This window comes from Choloepus didactylus, chromosome 8 (assembly GCF_015220235.1).
Source record: "Choloepus didactylus isolate mChoDid1 chromosome 8, mChoDid1.pri, whole genome shotgun sequence".
Classification (NCBI taxonomy): Eukaryota; Metazoa; Chordata; class Mammalia; order Pilosa; family Megalonychidae; genus Choloepus; species Choloepus didactylus.
Genome location: NC_051314.1, coordinates 86,807,154 through 86,831,781, shown reverse-complemented (window position 1 = coordinate 86,831,781; position 24,628 = coordinate 86,807,154). Strand labels below are relative to the sequence as shown.

The window sequence follows — 24,628 nt, the reverse complement described above, 5'->3', positions numbered from 1 at the left end:
TATTACTGAAAATGTATTTACTTCTTGAGATGAAGTACATCTGCCCCATTTTCCCTTTCCCATAAGAGACAACTCCCTAAGACCCAGAAAAAAAAGACAGATACTCTCAAATACAAATAAAACATGCATTCAATTCAGCTGATTGACTTTCACATTTTCGTTAACATTTTCTTTAACATTTAACAGAAACTATATACAATAAATTTTTACTATATCTTACATAATACAGACACTACACAAATTTACATAGGATAGAAGCAAGAAGATGGTTCGTTGAGGAGGGCCCAGTCCTTTGGGGCTATTTTTTCAAAGAGGACATAGGTCAGAGTTCATTGGGAGTTGTTGTTTCACAGATGAGGAAAGGCTTAAATGCAAGCTGTTACATAGAGATAACCAGACACTGGGTCCATCAATATTCCAGATAGACCCAGTTCTCACCTGAATACCTATGTGTGGATTCCTATCCAAGAACTGGAAATTCTATCACAAAGATATCTCTTTCCCCTAACATCAAGTCCCAAATACTCATTCAATCCCGGCAGCTCCAACAGGAATCACCTCTCTCTCTCTTCCTTGTCCAGAGTAGGAAGAAACCCACAACTTTTGGACACTATTAGTCCATTCCTCCAAAATCTGCTTTTATGTGTGACTATAGCACTCAATAACCCAAAAGAAAACAAAGTGGTTTGCGTTGCTCTTGTTTAGTGAGAGATGGTCAGAAATACTTGTTCAAAAAATGGGGAAATTCAAATCCTCTAAGTCACATGATTACCAAAACAAACTATCAGCTGACAGAAGAGGGTTCTGGCTTCCCATTTGCAGTAGCCACTCCACTATGAGACAATGGTGCAGAAGCTTTCTCAGAATTTCGAGATCCCTGGGATCTGTATCCATCACCAGCCACCTGCATCTGGCCCTGTTAAAACAAAAATATGAAGACACTTTGGTTACAAATTCATTCGCTATGGTCTGAAGCATGACACTGTCTTATCAATGCCCATATAGTAGCAACAAGAACAAACAGCAGAAATAAATAACTTTGGGCAGTTGCCCCATATTTAACTATTCCTGTTCCTTGAGAATCAGAATCCCTACTTACAGCATTCCTAAGCCTCTGCCAGTGGGGTGGGGGCAGGGGAAAGAAGTAGAACTGTACATTGTTTCTTCCAATGAAACAGCCATTCTCTCCTGAAGTTCCAGAACAGCCAACATACCACAGGAAGATAGTCCTTTGGGCCTCTGCTTGAAACCAACAGCTGTAATATAACTGCTAGCCTTCAGTCAAGGCCTGGCAATGGTATCCTACCCAAGGCTCAGAGAAAGAAGCCAAATCATATTAGTTGCCCTTATGCTACAAATATAACAATTCCAGTACCTAACTCCTTAAAAGGAACAATTTCCTTAGATTCCTCACCTCAGCCTTTTCTAGTTAACTATATAAATTATGTCTTCCCCTCTGGGATTTGGGGATCAGGGACCACTAGATATTCCCTAAGGACTCATCTGAAGAATTAAGAGAAACAAGGGAATTCAGGGGCAGAAAGGGTTTTTGTTGTTGTTGTTGTTTTTAAAAAAGCATCTTCTTTATACAGTGTTCACTGAGAGGTTATCTGGGGCATCTTTACATTCTATTTTTGATGACACCCTTACTCCCTGGGAATACACTCTAGTCCGCAGGGAACTCTCTGCCTGGTTGGGTCACTACATGATGGAAGCCTGGCTGGGATTGTTCTTCACTTGCCAAGATAGCCACTGGTCCTTGAGCAACTTCTTTGATCGAATGTTCTTCGATAGTTAGTGAAGGATCAAAAAGCAAGGGTGAAGGAGGACACTGCATTCCATCACCCACAACATCCAAGTCCTAGGAAAAGAAAGAGAAAAGCCTATCAGCAATACCAAGGGAACCAATAAGCTAAAGATAGCATACTTTTCAGGAAACCTCAAAGCACTTCTCCCATCTTCCACCCATTCCTCACCCCCTGCCTACCTTTGATGAAAGAAAAAGATTTCCTCAGAATGTCCAACAAACTGGACAAGACCCAAAAGCACTGAGAATTTTGCTACCAAGTATAAAGTAGAGACCATGAGTGGTTAAAAAAGGAGTATTTCCACTGAGATTAACTATAGTCAACAATTTAAGTTCACCAGTGGAAAGAGCAGCTGATCAAAACCTCACTTAAAACTGAATTTACCTCCTTCCCAAATGAATTGCTACTAAGTTACAGCATTGCATTTCTTATGGATTTTCCCAACTTAGCAAACACTTCTATCTCTTCTTTTTCTTCTTCAGAAGCAGCTTTCAGATTAGAAATGCTAATTTGAAAATAAAGACCCAAAAATTCTAATTTGCCATGCTGCTCTTAGGAATATAAAATGGACAATCAATATAAGCACAACTTTTAGGAAATTTTAGAGAATAAAATATTGCTTAAAAACATTAAACAGTATGAGACTGTTTAATGTCCTAACAGCCACAAAGTAAATGAGTGAGAGAGACTTAGGGAAAGAGAAGGGAGAAGAAAGGAGGGAAGACAGGAAAAAAGTTCCTCTGAATTGACAAGAAACTATTTTGGTTAAATCCTTATCCACACAAAGTCTCTGATTCTTAAACCTATCGTAGTCCAATTGTTTTAGAAAAGCACTATGACAATTATTCTACAGACTGTTTTTTCCAAATGAAGGAGCCATTCCTTACTATGGTACTGAATAGCCAATCATAAGAAGAATTAGCTCTTGGCTCTTTTTTAAAACTAACGATACAGCAAACTACTGGTCCTGATTCAGGGCCCGAGGCATTGCAAAGGGTCAGACAATGGGTCAAACTAATTTTCATGCCACTGCTTTCTGAGAGTCTAAGTGCTAAACCTTCCTCTACCTTTCCTAAGAGTTAAAAATACCCAAAGGTTTGTACTTCACTCTACCCCACTTCACAAAGGTTTTGTCCCCAGTAATCTACCATAAGAAACTTAGTTCCAAGCTTTTAAGCAAGTCTAAAAGTTTGCTATTCTTTCCCTTTCTTCAGTATGCTAGACACCAGAAACAAGAATCACAACATCTTCACAGTAATTAAAGTAAAGAAAAGAATATAATTAAAGAAACTTCTAAGCTTAAAGCAGCTCTGTTTAAGCAGAAATGTAGGAAATCACAGTCACTCTACCTAACATCCTTTTCAGATGTGTTTGGAAACTTCTGTACTATCCACAAAATCTAAGTGTCAAAATCTCAGGTGAAAGAAGAAAAGTGTTGTTCAGAACAGCTAAAAAAGTGAAAACAACCCAAATATCCACCAATTGATGAATAAACAAAATGTGGTATATATGCCACAAAAAGAAATGAAGTACTGATAAATGCTGTAATACAGATGAACCTTGAAAGCATTATGCTAAGTGAAAGAGGCCAGACGCAGAAGACCACATACTGTATGTATGCTTGCATTTATATGAAATGTCCAGAATAGGCAAACACAGAGGGACAGAAAATATATTTGAGGACATTAGCGGTTACTGAAGGGGCAGAGAAGACTGGGGTAATTGCTAAGGGAAATGGATTTCTTTGGGGGGGATGATAAAAATGTTAAGGGTATGGTAAAAGAATCTTATCTCAATTTTTTAAAGTATGAGAATAAAAAAAATATGGAAATGCAATGTGGTATAGCCACACCAGAAGGCAGTCTGGCAGTTTCTTAAAAAGCTAAACATAGGCTTACCATATGATCCAGCAATTGTACTCCTAGGTATTTACACAAAGGAGTTGAACAACTCGTGTCCACACAAAAACCTGTATATAAATGTTTATAGCAGCTTTATTCATAATTGCCAAAAATTGTAAGTAACCAAGATGCCCTTCAATAGGTAAATGGATAAACACTTCCATACGATGGAATATTATTCAACGATAAAAAAGAAATTAATTATCAAACCACAAAAAAAACATTGCTAAATGAAAGAAGCCAGTATGAAATGGCTATATGCTATGATTCTACCTGTATGACACTGTGGAAAAGGCAAAACTATAGAGACAGTAAAAAGATCAGCAGGTGCCTGGGGTGGGGTGAAGGAAAGGGATGAACAGGTAAAGCACAAAGCATTTTTAAGGCAGTAAACCTATTCTGTATGATACCGTAATAGTGAATAAATGAAATTACACATCTGTCAAAACCCACTGAACTGTATACAGAATGCACCCGAGAGAGGAGGATTGTGGGATAATGGTGGAGTAGGAAGCTCCAAGAATCAGTCTCTCCACCAAAACAACTATTAAACTGGAAAGAACTGTATGAATCAGCTATTTTGAAACTCCCAAGTCCAGTGAACACTCTGCAGCATCCAGGAAAGAGCTGGAGTAAAGAGACTGGCAAATTGCAACAAAGTATCAGTGAACTTCATGCCACCTGCAGCAGACACCATCCTCTTATCTCCTGACAATGTGGCAGGCAGCAGTGAGGACGGCAGCCTGGGATCCTGGTGTAGCTTGCTGATGCCAGGGTAAGCTATAAGGACCTAGTCCTCCAAAATCCAGGGCTTTGTGGTCTTATAGCTAACCACTGTTTTTGAATAGCTATTTCAGACAGCTGGGGGACCAGCTAGGATGGCTACTGTTCCAACCACCCTCCAGCAAAAGCACAAGAGGAGTCTTAAAAGAGGCAGTACTTTTTTTTTCTTCTCTTTTTTCTTTCCATTCCCCATTTGGGAGCAAAACTTACTTGGATAAGTCAGACTGATAGCTCCAACCCTCAACAACAAAAACATACAGCAATATCCAAGGAGTAGGAGAACTAGATTTCCAGAGCTATAATAGAATAATCAGAATGTTCAGAGCTCAACCAAAAATTACAAAACACATAAAGAATCAGGAAAGTATGGCTCATTCATTGGAAACAAAGAATTTTCCAGAAACCATCCCTCAGGAAGCTCATACATTGGAACTACTAGTCAAACACTTTAAATCAACTTTCTCACATCTGTTCAGTGAGCTAAAGGAATCCATATTCAAAGAACTAAAGGAAATTAGGAAAAAATTATCTGAACAAAATAGAGATGGAAATTATAAAAAGGAGCCAAACAAATCTGAGCTGCAAGGAACAGTAAATGAAATGAAAAACTCATTACATGGCTTCAACAGCGGATTTGAACAGGCAGAAGACAGGATCAGTGAACCTAAAAGTAAGACACTTAAAATTTTCCAGTGTGAGGAGCAGAAAGAAAAAAATAATAAAGAAAAATGAACAGAACCTGAGGAACCTATATGTGGGATACCAGCAAGCATACCAACATATACATCACTGGAGTCCCAGAAGGACAAAAGAGACAGAAAGGGACAGAAAAAGTATGCGAAGAAGTAATGCCAAAAGCTTTCTCAATCTGATGAAAGACATGAAAGTACACATCCAGGAGCTCAACAAACTGCCAGAAGGAGACTCTAAGAGATCTACACCAAGACACATTATAGCGAAATTGTCAAAATACAAAGACAAAGAGAGAATAATGAAAGCAGCAAGAGAAAAGTGAACTGTCAAATACAAGGAATTTCCAGTAAGTATGTAAAAGACTAACAGCAGATTTCTCATAAGAAACCCCATGAAGAACAGCCGACACTGGGATGGTGTATTTGAAGTCCTTAAAGAAAAAAACTATCAACAAAAATTCTATACCCAGCAAAAGTATCATTCAAAAATGAAGAAGAAATGAAGACCTTTACAGATAAATAAAAGTTGAAAAATGTATTACCAGAAAATGTGCCCTATAAGAAATATGAAAAGGGAGTCCTTCAGCCTGTCACAAAAGAACACTACACAGTAACTCAAGGCCATATGAAGAAATAAAGAACATTGTTAAAGGTAATCACATATGTAAAAATAAAATCCTGTATTGTTGTACTCTTGGTTTGTAATTGCTTTTGCCCCCCTGTAAGATTTAACAGGCAAATGTGTAAAATAACATTTAAATCAATGTTAATGGGCATACAATACATAAAGATGTAATCTGAGCCAATAAAAATACAAAGGGGGAGAGATGGAGACATATAGGAGTAGAGAGTTTGTATACTACTGAAACTAGGTTGGTACTAGTCTAGATTATTAGTTTAAAATCAAGAAACTGATGAGGGTTTAATATCTAGAACATTATAAAGAACTCCTACAACTCAACAACAGAAAGACAACCCGATTTAAAAATGAGCCAATGCTCTGGATATTTCTCCAAAGATATTCACTTGGCCAATAATAAGTATGTGAAAACATGCTCAACATCATTAGTCATTTAAAAAATGCAAATTAAAACTATAATGAGTTACTACTCCCTACCCACTAGGATGGCTATTAAAAAAACTGAAAATAATAAGTATTGGCAAGAAAGCAGAGAAATGGGAACCCTCATACATTCTTGGTATAATATAAAATGGTTCAACTGTCCAAAACAGTTTGATAATTCCTCAGAAAGTTAAACACAGAGTTACTATATGACTCGGCAATTCCACTCCCCTGTACATAACCCAAAGAACTGTAAGCCAATATTCATCACTATAGCCAAAAAGTGAAAACAACCCAAGTGTTCATCAACAGATGAATACATAAACAAAACATGGTATTTACATGTAACAGAATATTATTCACAGCTGTAAAAGGAATGAAGTTCTGATACATGCAACAACATGGATGAATCTTGAAGACACGCTAAGTGAAATAAGCCAGCACAAAAGAACAAGTACTGTATGATCTTACTGAAATGAAACAGAGTAAGTAAATTCAAATGAAATAATGAGAGTTAAGCAAATTCATAGAGACAGAAAGCAGAAAAGCGGTTATCAGGGCTGGAGGTGGAAGAAATGGGCAGTTATTGCTAAACAAGTATGAGTTCTGGAAATGTAGTGGTTTAAGTTAAAAAGTATTGTCAATGTACTAAATGCCAAGGAATTGCTCAGTTAAAACGGTTAAAATGTTTTGCTATGTATATTTTACCACAATTAAAAATATTAAAAAAAAAAAGAAAACAGGAAACCCTAATGTAAACTATAGACTTAAGTTACTAACAATATATCAATACTGGTTTATGAATGGTAATAAATGTACCACACTAATGCAAGACGATAACAGGGGAAACTTGGTGTGTAAGTGATTATGTGGGAACACTGCAACTTTCTGTACAATTTTGCCATAAACCTAAACCTGATCTAAGACTAACCTTTTCTCACCATTAATAAATAAGGCCTTGTCTCAAGGACCAACCAGAGCAGAGCTTCTCTAACTTACATCACTGAACTCCAGAGGTAAACTCTCAGTGGGCTGAAGCTCAGCAGCACTCAAGTACAGATCCATGGGGCCGGCTTCCAGATCGTCTGGCACAGACAGTACCTGCTCAGGCTTATACATCTGGGGAGGCAACTGGAAATGCAGTGGGCAGCAGGGATCCTCAGAGAGGCTTACAGGAACTGGTTTGTTGCAGGGTACCTCCTCAGAACCCTGGCAGCATTTGAAGAGAACCTGATTCGTATCTTGACAAATATCTGTAGAAAAATGGTCAAGGGAAATAAAATGGGATCTATCGGAGGTACAAAATACAAAAAGCTATATACTCAAGTTGTCTGCCATGTAAAACTCAAGGTCTGAACTACACAAGACAATCGCAATTACATTTGATGCAGAATACCAAATGCAGTTAGCAATTTCAAGTTATTTCTCAATGTAAGAGTCATTAATAGCATCTAATTTTAGCTCTACCAGTAAATTTAAAACAAGTACCCTAACCTGTTTCAGGATCCCAGTTATTTAAACTTAAAGACCCTAATCCTATTCTCCTTTATAGGATCACACACAGAATTTATGGAAATACAAGTGCTAAGCAAGTAGCAATAACACTCCTAGAAACCTATACATCTATACAGAAGGAAAATGTCACGGTAAATGCAAATAACCTGCAGAGGCCCCCTACCCCTTAAGACATACAAAGCTTGTTTCTGCTATATTAAGCTAACTTGCAAAAAGTTTGTAAAAACTTAGTGGACCTTCTTTCCAAAGATGATTCCATGATATATTCATGGAATCATGCAGGGGATTGGGGAAAACAGAAGTTCTAGTAATAGTCACTAGGAATCACATCATGACAGGAAATAAAAATAAATTTCTATGCCTTTTTTTTCTTCTTTTTGGGGGGAAGGGAGAGATTAGGGGCTGGGGGCTCTTACAATACTAAAGCCAAAAGGAAGATAATTTTGCTTGCAAGGGCCCATGGGAAGGAAGTACTCCAGGAACACTCCAGGAGCTATGAAACAGCTTCCATTAAAGGTAGAATCAAAGAAGCTCTGTAGAATGAATCAAAGTTGAAATCATGATTAGATAAAATAGCAAAATCCCAGTTCAAGTTATTCTAAAAATTATCTCATTCAAGCATTCACATTTCTTGAAATCTTAGAACTAGATACTTATTTTCCCTGGATTAATAGATGGTATTTTAAACTTAGAATTATTTTTAAAGCAGAAAGCACTATTCTCTGTAAACTGATTAAAATCAGGAATACGGAATTATGGGTGATTTCTATACCAAAAATTTTAATGTAACTTTTCAAAATAAAAAAATCTAGTGCGCATTATTATTTTTAAAACCAAATAAAATCCCTTGAATAAAGCCACTTCTTTCGATCCATACTTGGAAATGGCCAAATTCTAAAGTAAAGTTTCACAATGCTGGTACTTACTGACATTTTGGGGCAGATAATTCTTTTGTGTGGGTCTCTTCTGGGCATTGTAGGATCCCACTAAATGTCAGTAGCATCCTCTGCCCCTCCCCCAACTTATGACAACCAAAACTGTCTCCAGAATTGACAAATATCACCCAGAGTCAAAATGGCCTCTGGTTGAGAGCCACTGCTTTTAAAAAACAGTAGATGGTATGAAGTAAACAAACATGATCAAATAAACAAACACACAACTCAAATGATTTTATCTGCAACAGACTTGCAGATATAATAAATGGAAAAGTTAAGCCATCCCTAGTGTGCTCAAGAAACCCACACTTACTTAAATTTTGAATATTTAGAATGTTAATCCATTAAATTACATGTTTCAACCAGAACTTTTTTCATGGAATTCTGAAGACTTTCACAAAAGCCTCTTATTTAATACCACAATATCCTGGAAAAACCCTCCCCTCCCACCCTCAGCCACCCACTTTCCTTTCACCTGGGGACAACAGAGACAAAGAGAAAGGGAATGGTTGACCTACAACTAGAGTCTGGGTCCTTCACTTTCAGTCCAGTGCTGTCTCCATTAGACCAGAGTAAAGAGTTAACAGGTCACCAATGGCAGTCGCATCTTTCTCTGGGGTAAAGACTTAAGGAAGGGTAAGTGACTTAGGCAACTATGGAGTGGAAAGGAAAAGTGCATAAAAGGAAAAAAAAATACTTCCTTTCTCTTTCCAAATACATTTCATTTTCAATTTTCCTTTCTGAAAAACTAATATTCTAATGAAATTTATAAGTACAGTATTTTAAGAAATGTCTAACATACTCCTTAATGTCACTGAATTGTGATTTTTTTCTCTTATAAAAGTAATTTAAGCTCATTGAAGAAAACATGAAAAAGTGTAAAGCAGCAAAAGACAAAAAGGCACTCATAATCCAAAAAAATCACTTTTCTTTATTATATCACTCAGTCTTTAGTTCCATGTAGTTAAAACAGACTGCATAGTCTACAGAATTCCATACCCTATTTTTGTCACTAGTATTTTCCTGCCATTCATAAATGTTGCTAAATATATTTAACATGCCTAACTTTTTCCACATTGTTACGCCATAATTTACTTCTTTACTCCCCACTGCGGAAAATTTTAAGGCTGTCTCCAGTTTGATAAATATTTTTATGTAAAAATATTGCTTTGTATTTGATTATCTCCCTAAAATGAACTCCCAGAGATGGAATTATTACATCAAAGGGTGTCAAGTTGCTTTCCAAAAAGTTTGTGCCAATTTATATCCCCACCAACAGTGTTTAGAGGGCCCATTTCACCTTATTCTTACCAACTTTTGAAAATTATTCATTAAAAAATAAATACTATATTTTTAATTTAAACTATATATATTAAATTTACAGATTAAAAATTTCCTTGTTTATTTCATTTATTTATAGTGAAGATGAACTATCAGCCACTTCTATCTTCTTTTAGATCTGTCCATCAATAGCCTTTGCCAATTACGTTTTAAGCATTTATCTTTAGTTTTTAATTACTTCGCACAAACATTTTACATATATAGGGGTAGCAATCCTTTATCAGACATTTGTTGCAATAATTAATAAATTGGCAAAATATCTAATCAACAATATAAAAATTCAGTTTTCCTGTCAAAGGAAGAAAAAGTTCTCCTTCTTGTCTTCCTACTAAAGAAAATACAGCTTACTTTCCAAATAGTTCATATCTCTTGCCAGGCAATGAAATCCAGTAAAACTTGTGCCTTTCATATACCGAAGATCAACACATTTAATTAACTAGTGCCTGTCCGGTGAAATCAACTTTTTTCAACCAATGTCCATAATAAAGAAGCACTTTCACAACCCAACAAACTACTCAAAAATTTTTGTAGTCCATTATTACCATATTAGGAAGATACAGTCCCATAGCAGAATCAAGAAACTTGAGAGTTTCAAAAGCAAATTAACTGAAAGGAGGAAAAAAAATACCCCGTTTTTGGCAACAGGAAGTTTCTCACTGCTGAGTGAAATTTAAAAGTTAGGGCTCTGACCATAAAATAAGGGACAAAACTGAAAGGAAGGTCACAGTTCAGAACTGTCCTACTGTTTTGGATGGAAACTCCTTCCACAGTTGTTTCTGGTAAGAGTTAGATTTAACTGCATTATAATTCTAATGAACAAGTTAAATCAAGGATCCCTATATTTGGGATTCCCAGCTTTTATTAAAACTACAAATAAATACTAGCTCACATCTATCACCAGTGACTTAAATGTTTCTTTCAAATGAATTGACCATAACATTTTCGAAGTTCTGAAATGGCCAACAGACCATATGAAGACATTTCTTTAGGCTCCTGCTTGAAACCAACAGCTCCATCAAACTGCTGGCCTTGATTCAGGGCCAAAGGAGAACAAAGACTCAATTAAACAAACTAGCACATTCCTATTAGCTCTCACTCTAACAAGCAAATCGGAGCCTGAACAGACAGAGTAAAAAGATACGGGTAAGGCAGTGTCTGGTCATTGGAAGAGACTGATTGGAACAACGAACATCATCCACAAAGGCCAAGCATCTCTGACTGGAACGAGTAGTATGGGCCTAAAATGGAAAAAACAAGAGTTATGTTTTGTTTTTGTTTTTAAAAAAAAAAAAAAAAACCCACAAGAACATACAACCAATTGTCTATGATGAGAATACTTAGTTATTAAAAAATTATACATCCTTAAAGACTAGAAAATTCAACACTTAACACAGAAATACCCCCACCAATATTATGCCAGAAACAAACATCCAACTTCTGACATGACAATTATGTCAAAATAATGAATCAACCTCAATCCCAAATACACCTCTCCATATTATAGAAGTGTGATCTAGCCTAAAAGTTTTCAAACTACTTTGTCTTTTAACAGCAAACCCTTTTTAAAATTGTAACCTTAGGTGGAGCTACAACAAATAAAGCAGATAAAAATAAAATTACTCTCAATGAAGCAGGAATCAGGGATTTGACAAACAAGTTTGAGAATGACCAACAACTGTGCTTCCTATCAACCTTACTTTCTACCTGTCTCCCCACCTTTAAAAATGTAATTCCCAAGCAACTTAGGCTTAGCCTGTGCCTATTTCTGATGTGAAGAATTTTTGACATGAGGAATGCAGAAATCTATTCCAACTTCTCAATCTGCAGAATATTGAGGGCCAAGAAGTTAAGCTATCTGTGCAGGCAACAGAGCTGTCTGGTAGAAAATTGAGACTAGAATCCATGTTTCCTGACTTCTAGATGAGTGCTCTTTAAACTACATCCCAAGTTTAGTAAGTCAGATTTCACAGCTAAAACAGGATAAGTGTTTTGACAATTACCTTAACTTTGTAAAGTGAATGTATATACCTTAAAGGTATATATACAAATTACCTGTTGTGTAGCACCATCTGTAGCGAGCATTCTGCGTTCCTTCAACTGCCTGTGTAGTAAGGCTTCCACTCCATAGCGCTGGCGGTATCGCCGGAGACACTTCAGTCGTTTTAAGTTCTCTCGTTCTTTGGCCAAAAGTCCCTCTGGGCCAGTCAAGAGGCTACTACCTGGGAGTCATAACAGTCAAGATGTTATCTGCCAAGCACTCAAATCAAGGATCCCACTCTGAAATAACAAGGAATTAACAGGGAACTCTTTGGCCATAAGATAGGCAGTTTCAAAAGCAAATTCTATCCCCATTTCAGGTACCAAGAAAGAAATAAATTTAATCAAAACAAAATTCACATGTTGGATCCCCAACAGCTTGCTGGGACTGACACAAAGCTTACCCAGAGCTTCGTGTTCCACTTTGCGATTATGTAAGTAACGACGCTTCTTCTCTTTAAGCAGATGCTGAAGTCGTTTAAACTGATCAATGTACAAAGACTGCAAACGAATTAGCTTCTCACGCATAATCAGGGCCACTTCTTCTGCTGTGTAGACACCAGCATGTCTGCAATAAAACAGAGAATTCAACAAAGCTTAAGAAAGCACAATAAAAGCCCAGTTCAAAAATAGAAACAGAGTTTGTTATTTAACGGAGTGCTGAGACAAACACCTTATTAAAAAAGAATTATTTTGACAGAACATTTACCATTCAAGTTATCACCAAAAAAACTAAACAAAAAAGAAAAACCTCCAAGTATGGGTACTGATACGTGATCTCACAAAATGGGGACAGGGAAGGACATATATTTACATTCCATTATTTTTCCCAGTTCTTTACATTATGTTTAAAAGGAATGAAGATATGGAACATTCAAAATTTCCATTAATTAACATTCATCTCCCATTTAATGATTTATAATCATATTCAGAACAGCTTAGAAGTGTCTCACAATGGGCTATACACTATCCTCAGCTCATTTTCTTGACAATATTCTCAAAACTCAGTACCCTGGGTTAATCCTTAATTGCTGAAGACCTCATAAGGATCCATATTAACTTTATTAAGCTTTACTACCAATTACTAATTAACAGAACTTAAAAAATAGTTATTCTATAATGCTTAATGAAGACACTCAGGCAAATGAGTCATATGGCAGTTTAACTGAAGACTGTTTCTTCCTTCTGATTTAAGCAATTCAATATTAAGAGACTAAATGGGAATTAAGAATTCAGGTTCCACCTACCATTTCTGATCACTACATAAAAAGGAAGAGCAAACTAAACATATCTTAAACTTGACATTAGGTTCCCGTACTTAAAAGACAATGTAGACATATTACATTACAAATTACACAGAATAATTTTAAATCCACAAAGGATGCTCTCTTAACTTAAAATAATAAACTGTCAGTCACTTAAATACACAGAATAAATAAAATTACAAACTTCAGGACTGAAAGTAAATAACCTCTGCCTAAAAACTGTTCTTAAATATAATCTGTAGCCAATATAACCTGTGTACACAAGTACAACTACAAAGCACTCTGAAATAAAAATAAGTTATCAGAAATTAAGAATCAAAAACATGAGGAATGGCCCCGATCAAGATAGCAGAGTGAGACACTTCAGGGCTCTGTCCCCTAACAGAAGCTTTGAACAACCAGCAAGAACTGGCAGAGTATCTTTCTCAATGCTCCAGAAAACAGTTAAAAGGGCTGCAGTAACAGAGTGAGCACTGAATCAAGAAAAGGGCTACTTAAAACCACAGAATCTCTTAATACTCTGCTGGCCCCCATCCCCACCCCTCACCAGTACAGACGCCTGGTCCAGTTTCCAAAGGGAGCAGAGGAACCCTCATGCACACACTGGGAACATGTATGTCTGGCCCAATCTGTCTGGTGGTGGCCTAAGGAACTCACCATCCTAGAACGTGCCCAGCATGTAGAAGGCAGCTCACTGGGCCCTCCTACAGAACACGTGGGAGAACAATCAAGTCCTGCTGCCTGAGGTAAGGAATTGCTGGCTGTAGAATAGTGCAGTGCCAGGAACCAAGAGGCAACTGTTTCCTAAGAAAGAGAGGACATTCGGAACCACGTAAATGGGAGAATTTCTAGGGCCACACAAGCATGAACAAGGCAAGACAAGACAAGACCCATGCATACAAAGAAGAGCGGCCCCTAGCTTTGGCCTGGGGCTATTTTCTAAATTCAGTGAATGAATAAACTTGAATGAGAGCACTCCCACAGGTCAACCTAAAAAGACAGAGAAAGTGTTCTCTGTTTTTGTTGTTTGCTCTGGCATTCAAAGAAAGCTGTGTCAACACTAGCTGGATACAAGCTTAAGGAACAGACACCTCACAGTCTAAAATCCAGCAATAACACATTAAAATATCAAAATACCCAGTCTTCAACAAAAGGTCACAAAACATAAACAGGAAGTGATGGCCCAGGCAAAAGAAAAAAGTAAAGCATTAGAAACCATCAATGAGGAAGACCAGACCTAGAACATTCCAAAGACTTTTAAAAAATGGTTATAAATGTGCTCAAATAGCTAAGAAAATGTGGACAAAGAACTAAAGGAAATCAGGAAAACAATAGATAACCATAAAGAGAATATCAATATAGAGATGAAAGTAAGAAAAGGAAACAGCTGAAGACCACAGTAACAGAAATTTAAAATTCCTTAGAAGGGTTCAACAGCAGATTGGACCTGGCAGAAAGAATCAGTAAAACTGAAGATCAGACAGCTGCAACCATCCAGTCTGGGGAGCAGAAGGAAGAAAGAATGAAGAATAAACAGAGCTTAACAAACCTGTGGGACACCACCAATCATTCCAATATATACATTGTGGGAGTCTCAAAACGAGAAGACAGACAAAGGGGCAGAGAGAACATTCAAAGAAATATGGCTGAAAACCTACCAAATTTAACAAAAGGAAGGAATATACATATCCAAGATGCTCAACGAATTCAAAACAGGATAAACCTAAACAGATCCGTATCACAACATATTACAAGCAAACTGTCCAATGCCAAAGAGAATTCTGAGAGCCCCAAGAGAGAAGTAACGTGCCATCCAAGAGAAGCAACATGTCACATACAAAGGAGCCTTAACAAGATTAAATGATTGCTCATCAGAAACCATGGAGGCAAAAAGGCAACAGGATGACATACTTAAAATGCTAAAAGCAAAAAATTGCCAACCAAAACTTCTACATCTGGCAAAACTGTCTTTCAAAAATGAGGGAGAGTCATAGAGCCTGGGAAGGGGCTTTGTTCATCTTTTGCCCACAGCACCCATGCAACAACACATTTCAAGGTGGCTTCCTTTAGGTAAAACAAGTGTGTACAATTTTTTATATGTGATCCTATTTTTATATTTACATTTTTACCATAAATAAATACATGTAGAAAACTGTCAGATTGGATATGCACTAGTATGTTCTTTCTGTCCTGCAGTGTTCCAAATGGTTTTAATTTTCTTCTTCAATAAAGCTTTAGTGTAAGGAAAAAAAAAAGGGGGGGAGAGATTAAGACATTCTCAGATAAAGAAAAGCAGAGAAATTTCATCACTACTAGACCTGCCCTACAAGAAACGCTAAAGAGAATTCTGAAGGTTGAAAGGAAAACATAACAAACAATAGGTCACATGAAGAAATAAAGATCTCCAGGGAGGATAATGACATGAGTAAACATAAATACTAATAATATTGTATTACTGGTTTGTAACTCCACTTTTTACTTCCTACAGGATCTAAAAGGCAAACGCATTAAAAAATAACGATAGATCAGTGAGTTTGGACCCAATGTATAAAAATGTAATTTGTGACAAGAACTACATAAAGGTTAGGGGATGGAGGGGTATAAAAACATAGCCTATGTATACTACTGAAGTTAAGCTGGTATCAATGCAAACAAGACCGTTATAGATTTAGGATATTGAATTTAAGCCCTGTGGCAATAGCAAAGAAAATATCAGAAAATATACAAGCTCACACAGAGACAGAAATTAGAATACATGTTGCCAATGAAGAGTTAATGTACAGTGTGGGGTTTCTGTCTGGGAAACAGGAAAGTTACAGTAATAGAGGATAGTGAGTATCTATCTTACAAGTAATATCGTGAACATGATCAATCCCATTCAACTGTATGTTTGAGAGTGGCTGAGATAGGAAAGTTTATGTTCTATATGTTCCCACAATTACCAAAAAAAAAAACTAAAGAGACAATGACAATAAAATGCAATACATGATCCTGGATGGGATCTAGCAAGGGAGGAGAAAAGGCTCAAAGGGACATTAATGGCGACATTTTAAAACACTGGAATATAGAATGTAAGTTTTCTACCAATGTTAAATTTCTTGCACTTAAGGTGGTTACCTAAGTGAATATCCTTGTTCATAGGAAACGTACATGCAGTATTAAGTGTTCAAGGAGCACAATATATATAACCTACACTCAAGTACTCAGAAAACGGATTAAGTAGATACAGGCAGGCAGGCATACAGACTGACAGATAGGAATGATAAGGCAAATGTAGCAAAACTGGTAGATCTGGGTATATGGCGGGGGGAGGGCTATCTTAAGAGTTCTCTTTATCAGTTGGTATTATTTTTGTAACTGTCCTGTAAGTTTGAAAGTAGTTCAAAGCAAAAAGTTAAAGAAAGTTAATAAAATAGGCAAAATACACAAATTATGAAATTTAAAATGTGAAAAGGTGTGAAACTATCTAAAGTCTAAACAAGGTGACTAAGCTACTTCAGGAAAACGGACCATGTCTGCAACCCGAAATACTGAGGCCTTAATCTAAGCAACTCGGTTAACCCAAAACTAATTTTGTTGTACCCTGTCAGAAAAGAAGTTAACCAATGGTCTAGACTGAAATTTATAAATGAAATCATTTTCAAAGGAAGTGAGCACCCTGGCTAATAAATATGATTACCTAGTTCATGTGACAAATAGGTCATTTTCTTAATGTTCCAGACACTCACACCTGGTCATTAAAATCATGTACTAACTTTCATTGCTCTGATACACACCAATAGGTCAAGGTTTTATTACCAGAATTAATATCCAAAAAGAGGAAGTTACCTTACATTCACTTAAACATATTTTCAATTCAAGGGTATTTTCCCGTATTTCTTTATTTTGAAAACAACAGTGAAGATTCAATAACAACCTGAAAAGACCTCTACCAAACAAGTTTTGGATGCTTATAGATGTCATATGATAAAACATATTTTTCAAAAAGGTAAACAAAGTAGACTATTACTCTTAGGGCAAGTCTTCACAAGTATTGGCCATTGTAAGCAAGATTTTAAAGATTACTTTTTACCAACAGTTAAGTAAATGGCTACTTTGGAGGAAATCAAATATATGGACCTACAGAGGGGGTAAAAATTACAGCAATAGAACTTGCAGTTAGGATGAAATTTCTAGTGACAGCATCATACAAAAGCACTCTTTCTAAAACAAGCAAGGGAAGATGTGTACTATTAAACTATTGGTAACTCAAAAAAGTGGCCCTAGTGATGATAGAGACACTGACACGAAAGACGTGAAAGGAATTTCATAAAATGAACATATGACCAAGAGTTAGTCAAACTGCAATGGTTAAAGTCAACTACCAAGTTTAGAGGACAGTCACCAGAACTGCCTTCACTTCTGACACCAACAGCAAGTTCAGGGGGTTCCCAAAATCACCCTCAGGTTCAAAAACTACTATACTCACAGTGATGGTTTATTACAGGGAAAGGATACAGACTTAAATCAGCCTAAGAGATGCACAGGGCAGAGTCTGGGAGGGTTCAAAACATGAAGCTTCCGTTGTCCTCTCCCATGGAGTCAGGACCAACGCATTATCCTGCCGGAATTGATGTGTGACAATATGCAGAGAATAAAGCAAGCCAGGGAAACTTACCCAAGCCTCAGTGTTCAGAGATTCTACCGGGTTTTTATTAGGCAGGCATGACAGCCCACATGGTTGATTTCAGCCTTCAGGTACACTGATACTCCATGACCCAAAGCCCCCAACCTAAATCTTGGCCACTCCCACCCTATGTCTATAAGAGTAGGGCCAGGCCCTGTGCTAAATCACATTGTTACCATCTGGCTAGCCCAAAACCCACAGGCAAAGATCACCTCATCTCCCAGGAGCCAGGGAAAAGGCCAGACCTTCTTTATGGACAGGTCAAAATCTTTACTACATAACATACTTTTTTTTTTTTTTTAAATGGCTTCCCATAGTCATTCTTTTTTTTTTTTTAATCTTCATTTTATTGAGATATATTCACATACCACACAGTCATACAAAACAAATCATACATTCGATTGTTCACAGTACCATTACATAGTTGTACATTCATCACCTAAATCAATCCCTGACACCTTCATTAGCACACACACAAAAATAATAATAATAATAATAAAGTGAAAAAGAGCAACTGAAGTAAAAAAAGAACACTGGGTACCTTTGTCTGTTTGTTTGTTTGTTTCCTTCCCCTATTTTTCTACTCATCCATCCATAAACTAGACAAAGTGGAGTGTGGTCCTTATGGTTTTCCCAATCCCATTGTCACCCCTCATAAGCTACATTTTTATACAATTGTCTTCGAGATTCATGGGTTCTGGGTTGTAGTTTGCTAGTTTCAGGTATCCACCACCAGCTACCCCAATTCTTTAGAACCTAAAAAGGGTTGTCTAAATTGTGCGTAACAGTGCCCACCACAGTGACCTCTCGGCTCCTTTTGGAATCTCTCTGCTACTGAAGCTTATTTCATTTCCTTTCACATCCCCCTTTTGGTCAAGAAGATGTTCTCCGTCCCACGATGCCAGGTCTACATTCCCCCCCGGGAGTCATATTCCACGTTGCCAGGGAGATTCACTCCCCTGGGTGTCTGATCCCACGTAGGGGGGAGGGCAGTGATTTCACCTTTCAAGTTTGTTTAGGTAGAGAGAGAAGGCCACATCTGAGCAACAAAGAGGCATTCGGGAGGAGGCTCTTAGGCACAATTACAGGGAGGCCTAGCCTCTCTTTTGCAGCAACCGTCTTCCCAAGGGTAAAACCTACGGTAGAGGGCTCAACCCATCAAACCACCAGTTCCCTATGTCTGTGGTCATGTTAGCAACCATTATGGTGGGGTAGGCCAATACCCCTGCATTCTCCACAGGCTCCTCAAGGAGGCACTACATATTTTTTTCCTCGTTTTTTTTTTTTTTAACCTTTTTTTCCTTTTTAACTCAACTGTATGGAAAAAAAAATTAAAAAAAAAGAAAAACATACAATAAAAGAACATTTCAAAGAGACCATAACAAGGGAGTAAGAAAAAGACAACTAACCTAAGATAACTGCTTTACTTCCAACCTGTTCCTACTTTACCCCAAGAGAGTTACATAATATAGCAACATTTCTGTGAACTTGCTCCTACTATATCCATCAGAAATTAACAGACCATAGTCATTCCTGGGCATCCCCAGAGGGTTAAATAGCGTATCTGTTCTTCTTGGATTACTGTTCCCCCTTCCTTAATTGCTCTCTATTGCTAGTTCCCCTACATTCTACATTATAAACCATTCGTTTTACATTTTTCAAAGTTCACATTAGTGGTAGCATATAATATTTCTCTTTTTGTGCCTGGCTTATTTCGCTCAGCATTAATAACATACTTTTAAACTATTGTATTATTAAATATAACAAGATAGTAATATGTAACCATATTAACAAATTAACTACTGTAAAAAGACATTTGACTATTCTACCCACACCCCTAAAAAACGCATTTATTTAGTGGACCGAAAAAATTTTAGGGTAGTCTCATTGGGAAAATTAAGGAAATCCTTATATTTATCTCCTAGGAAACTCTGACATCAAGTGCACAGACCTTTTATCAGTTATATGTCTCATAAAATTAACTAGTATTCTGGTTTATATAGCAGTCTCTTCTGAATTAGATTGGCATGAATGTGTCCTCTAGAGACTGATCCACTTTAGACTACTACTGCAAAGTCAAGTTTTTGAACCTTCAAAGCTAAGTGTTTACCACACCAAAGGACACTTACTTTGTGACCCTATAGAGCTATATACCTGCTCAAAGCAGTAAGTTTGGTCATCTAGCACCACAATGGGAAAAAATAAATAAATAAATAAATATGCTTGATATAAAGTTACTACTATGACAGAATCCTGCTAGGAAACAAACATTCGCTTTCAAATTCTTAGACAGACTTTCCAAACTAGTACTTCTGGAATAGCTGACTACACTGAGGTTACTGAACAGAAATGAAGGTTCTTCTACTCAGAAAATGTAAGCCTAATGGCTTCTAGCAAACCTCAGTATCTAAGGTTCAACGAAAAAAAATGCTGTTCCAAGAATGGAAGTCAAACATAGTCAAGTCTAAAAATTAATTATCCATCCCCTGTTTAAAGTACTTCTACCTAAGTCAGTGGCAAGTATGAAGAAACAAATTCAGTAAGCATTGCAAAAGAGAGAGAGAGACACACACACCAATATGAGACTTGGGAGTAGCAATGTTTCCACAACTCCTAAAGTGATCATGGGTGAAGAACAGAATATTAGTAAGACACAAGTGAACAAATACTCACTTGCAGGTTTCTAAATCGCTTTCTCCTTCTTAGGTATGAAATCAAAGGAAACCCTAAATATCTTTTTATTTTTATTTTTTTAATTCCATAAATACCCAAGGAATATTGCAAAATGAGTGATTATTCAAGTACAAGTATCTCATCATTCCTGAGATTTAGGCCAAGCACTATTCACTTACCTGTTTTCTCTTCCCTAACCAGTCTGAGCATTTCTCAACCTACCTCCTACTCCCATGTCCAAGAAATTTCCTATTTTCTCCCCTAACCTTTCTCATGTGTGGAATTTGACATTCAGAAAAATTTTTCCAAATAAGACTTCTAAAAGAACCAAATTCTGCCTTGAAATAGCTAACCCATCTTCAACTCTAGTAGGTTATTATCTATGAAAGCATACAATACTACATTCCACATACTAACTACATGAAACAATCAAAAGTCATATCCAAGTTTCAACTTACTTTAGGGGATCTTCTTGATCACTGTCTATGCTATCAGCCTCACTGTCAGGGTCACCTCTCCATGTCTGATCCACAGTAATGGGTTCCTCTTCTCCATCACTCCAACTGTCTTCATCTGAGGATGGTAGAGCAACCATTAAGACTTCCCACCTCTGTGACTTCCACCTAACAAAACTAGATTATGTAACATACCAACCCAAAACTTAAAAATTAACAACAAAAACTTAGTACAGAAACACTGGCAAATAAAAATGGTTCTTAAAAAAATTACAACCCAGTTAAAATTAGGTAAGACTATTTAAAACATAAATGAGTTAACCATATCTTCTCAAACGGACGGAGAAGCCAACTCTAACAAATCATTCCTGTATCCTGGAATTAACTTACCTAGCAAAGCTATTAAGCATAAAAACAGCAATGAAGGAAAAACAAAACATCATAAACTCCAGAGAGTAAACCTTAGCACACTCTACATCAAATTCAAAAGAATTGGTAAGCATAGCAATACTAGAATTCTAATCAAATTGCCAATGAAGCAACAATTACATGGTATTATCAAGTGCCAAAAATGTTCAAGGCACTGTGCCAAAACAAAATAAGTTCTTTCTTAACTTTCTTCCTTTCTCTTCATTCCAGGAAAGAAGAGCCTTACCCAGAATTCGGCTGGCTTCACTGCGGCTACCTTCAGGAGTCTGAGAACCAAGCTCTGTCTTAGCATAAGAGCTTAGCTGGCACAAGAGTGTTTCACCCATAGGCCCTTGGTTGGTCTTCTTCATTTGAGCATGAAGTGCCAGGGCATTCCTACGGGCATGCTCAGCACAGAAGGACACCCTAAGGAGACAAAGTATTAACATTTTGTACTAAAGTTCCTTCTTGAAAGGATTCAATAATTTTCAGTCAGTGACCTTCAAATCATCTTTAGGAAATTAAAATGACTATTATGCTTTCATTTTTAAGAAGGACAGTAAGGCAGAGGAATTTCACTTGCCTCAAGGTCAACTACTGTGGAGATACTAAAGGAAATGCAAAGTAATGTAATCCAATGCTCTATCAAACCAACATTCTAACCACAAAAATGCTGACATCTCAGAACTAATCAGAGATCCACTCTCATCTTTCAAAACTGGTTGCGGAAGGCAACTCTGCATTGCACTTTAATATCAATCCACTTTAGATTACAGGATGGGAACACAAGTTTAAAACTATAAGACATGTACAAAATCACCTTTTTTTGCAGTCACAGATTCCTTTGCTTATAAGAGGAAAGCTATTAAGTCTCTGCCAGAATTAATTAATAATTTACATGTTATTCAACAAGGTTTATAAGAGCCATGGACCCCAGGATTAAAATAATATGGACTATCTCTTCATTTTACAGACAAGGGAAAAGATTCAAAAAGATAAACCTACAGGCCCAAGACCACATATTTAGAACCTAAGTCTCCTTCCAGTTTTCACCGTTTCAATGTTTTTCTTTTCAAAGATACTCATAATCCCAATTACACAAGCATGTAACTTTAAAACGCCCACACCCAATTACACATACCACATCTTTCTCTCATTTTAAAATTAAAGCCTCCAACGACATATATATCTATACATATATACCCATCTTTCTTCTCAGGCTTTGGGGCAGCATTGGGACATCTTTTTCCATTCTTCGTCGATATATAACTACACTGCTTGAAGGGTGCATTTTTGTCTTCAAGGATATGCTTAATGCAAAACTCCTGCCCCTCCAGACGAGGCTGCGAGCACGGGCGATGAGTGAAGGAACAAGACAGGGGCTCCTGAGACCTGGGCACAGGGGTGATCCTCCCCCGACTGGTTGGCAAGACGTGAATCCGAATCCTGTTCATACCAAAACCTAGATGGACAGACAAAAGATCAAAAAGCCCTTACCATTCCCGAAAACGCCACACACACCGCGAGTAATTTCTCAAGTACATGCAGAAGTCGGCCTCGAAACTCCCCTGCGCCCTCCCTTTCTCCTTCCAGCTTTCCTTCCCCCGAACATCTACATAGCCATTTGTGACTGTGCCTCATCTCAACTTTTGCCTCCGACCCCGTCTCCACCCCGACCCCCAACACGTTGCAAGTATCTCAAGGGCTGCAGCTAAGGAGGAAGCGCTAGCTCCGAGGCCCACGCGGCGGCGCCGTGACACCGCGCCCCACCCCCGCCTCCCTGCACTTCGCCTTTGTCCCGGCCCGCCTCAGAGCTCACGGCTGGGCCCTGGCCGTCCTCAGCGGACCATGCAAACGCCATTTTGTCCTAAGGCTCCGGGCGCCGGAGAATCTTGCTATGGGAGCCTATGGGAAGGAGAGCGACTCCGCCGCTGCTTGAGAAGGAGTAGCAGCTCCAGTCAGGAAAGGCGAAGCGGCAGCCTAACTGCAAAGACGACGAGCAAGCGCCGACGCCATCTTACCTCCGCTTCCGCGCACCGCCGCGCGGTTCGCCCTCCTCCGGCAGCACCAGCCGCGTCTAATTCGGTTGCGCTCCCTTAAGGGCCTCTAACCGCTGATTGGCTGCTGCTTCCACGGCGGTGTATCACCATTGGGTGAAGCAAGCTACCTATCATGTCTGGGAGGGCGGAGACAAAATGTGTGTCTGCTACTGAGCTCGGAGTCGACTGAGACGCGAAGGCGGGGGGTGCTGTGGAGCTGGTTGGCTTGCGCAGCTGTATTTCTCACGGCTCATTTTCAGGCAGCTTTTGGCTACTCATTACATGATTCTAGGCTGCCTGATACTCCACCACCCCAGTGGGAACAAAATCAGACATACCGGAGCTGGAGGATCACTGTACATTTGATCCTTGCTGTTTGTACGGGAAGAGGTTTTAGTGTTCCTTTGTGAGCAGTTCGATACATTTATTGAACATCTATTTAGTGCAGAGCACCCCGAGAAACATTTTTTGTGCTTACTATGAGTCTGGAAAATTACATATATAAACTCATTTTAGTTTCAGGGCTATTATCTCCTAAAAGGTGCTATTATTATCTCCATTTTACAGATAACCAGAGAACAGGATGGTTAAGTAACTTGCCCAGGGACTCATAGCTAGTAAATAGGGAAGGAGGGTGAACTTGAACTTAGCTCTCATTCTTTATCCCTATAGCCTCATATAGTAAAGAGCACTAGTCTGAGAATAAGGAAATTAGTTCTGGTTTAGGCCCTACTTTTCACAGACTGTGTGCCCTGATTCTCTAAAAATGATTTCAGTTATAAATCCATGCAGAATATACAATGCAGAGAGAATAAATAATACATGTATTATGAAAATTACAAAACAAGCCCACTTTTGCTTTCCTTTAAGGATTTTTATTTAAAAGCTTCACTCTGTCATCTCCAGCATTTCTTGTGTAGAAATGATCCAACACTCTCTCCCCATAACTCTAGAACTTGTTTGCATCCCAATCTCCCCAGGCCCCCTTAACTGCTCACTGTCAGTTTCGTTTAAGTAAATGTTTTACTCACAACAAATGAACAGTGA

General features: G+C 37.9%; 1 protein-coding gene and 2 non-coding genes across 5 annotated transcripts; all 3 read right to left on the bottom strand.

Moving 5' to 3' along the window:
- Positions 1 to 23,632, bottom strand: KANSL2 (KAT8 regulatory NSL complex subunit 2). Of its 3 annotated transcripts, none has more exons than XM_037846725.1 (10): positions 23,564 to 23,632; positions 22,746 to 23,004; positions 21,790 to 21,968; positions 21,138 to 21,252; positions 12,480 to 12,643; positions 12,091 to 12,257; positions 11,180 to 11,276; positions 7,247 to 7,500; positions 1,742 to 1,861; positions 1 to 916 (listed from the first exon to the last, which is right to left on the bottom strand). In XM_037846725.1, exons 2-10 carry the CDS (start codon positions 22,994 to 22,996, stop codon positions 785 to 787), a joined length of 1,479 nt encoding a protein of 492 aa, XP_037702653.1. In that variant the 5' UTR covers positions 22,997 to 23,004; positions 23,564 to 23,632; the 3' UTR covers positions 1 to 784. The 3 variants fall into 3 exon arrangements, with proteins under 3 accessions (XP_037702653.1, XP_037702655.1, XP_037702654.1); XM_037846727.1 differs by having other exon boundaries at positions 7,349 to 7,500; XM_037846726.1 differs by lacking the exon at positions 23,564 to 23,632 and adding an exon at positions 23,362 to 23,555.
- Positions 1,156 to 1,291, bottom strand: LOC119543547. The gene has a single exon (XR_005218616.1). It is a non-coding gene; the product is annotated as a small nucleolar RNA SNORA2/SNORA34 family (small nucleolar RNA).
- LOC119543545 lies at positions 10,946 to 11,082 on the bottom strand. The gene has a single exon (XR_005218614.1). It is a non-coding gene; the product is annotated as a small nucleolar RNA SNORA2/SNORA34 family (small nucleolar RNA).
- Positions 23,633 to 24,628: the final 996 nt, after the last annotated feature.

Excerpts from the sequence above, each read along its gene's own strand:
- KANSL2 (XM_037846725.1), bottom strand. The coding sequence starts at position 22,996 with ATGAACAGGATTCGGATTCACGTCTTGCCAACCAGTCGGGGGAGGATC. Across the intron at positions 7,501-11,179 it reads GACCAGACACTGCCTTACCC|ATATTTGTCAAGATACGAAT; the intron begins GTATCTTTTTAC and ends ATTTTTCTACAG. Across the intron at positions 917-1,741 it reads AAGGACCAGTGGCTATCTTG|GGCCAGATGCAGGTGGCTGG; the intron begins GCAAGTGAAGAA and ends TTGTTTTAACAG.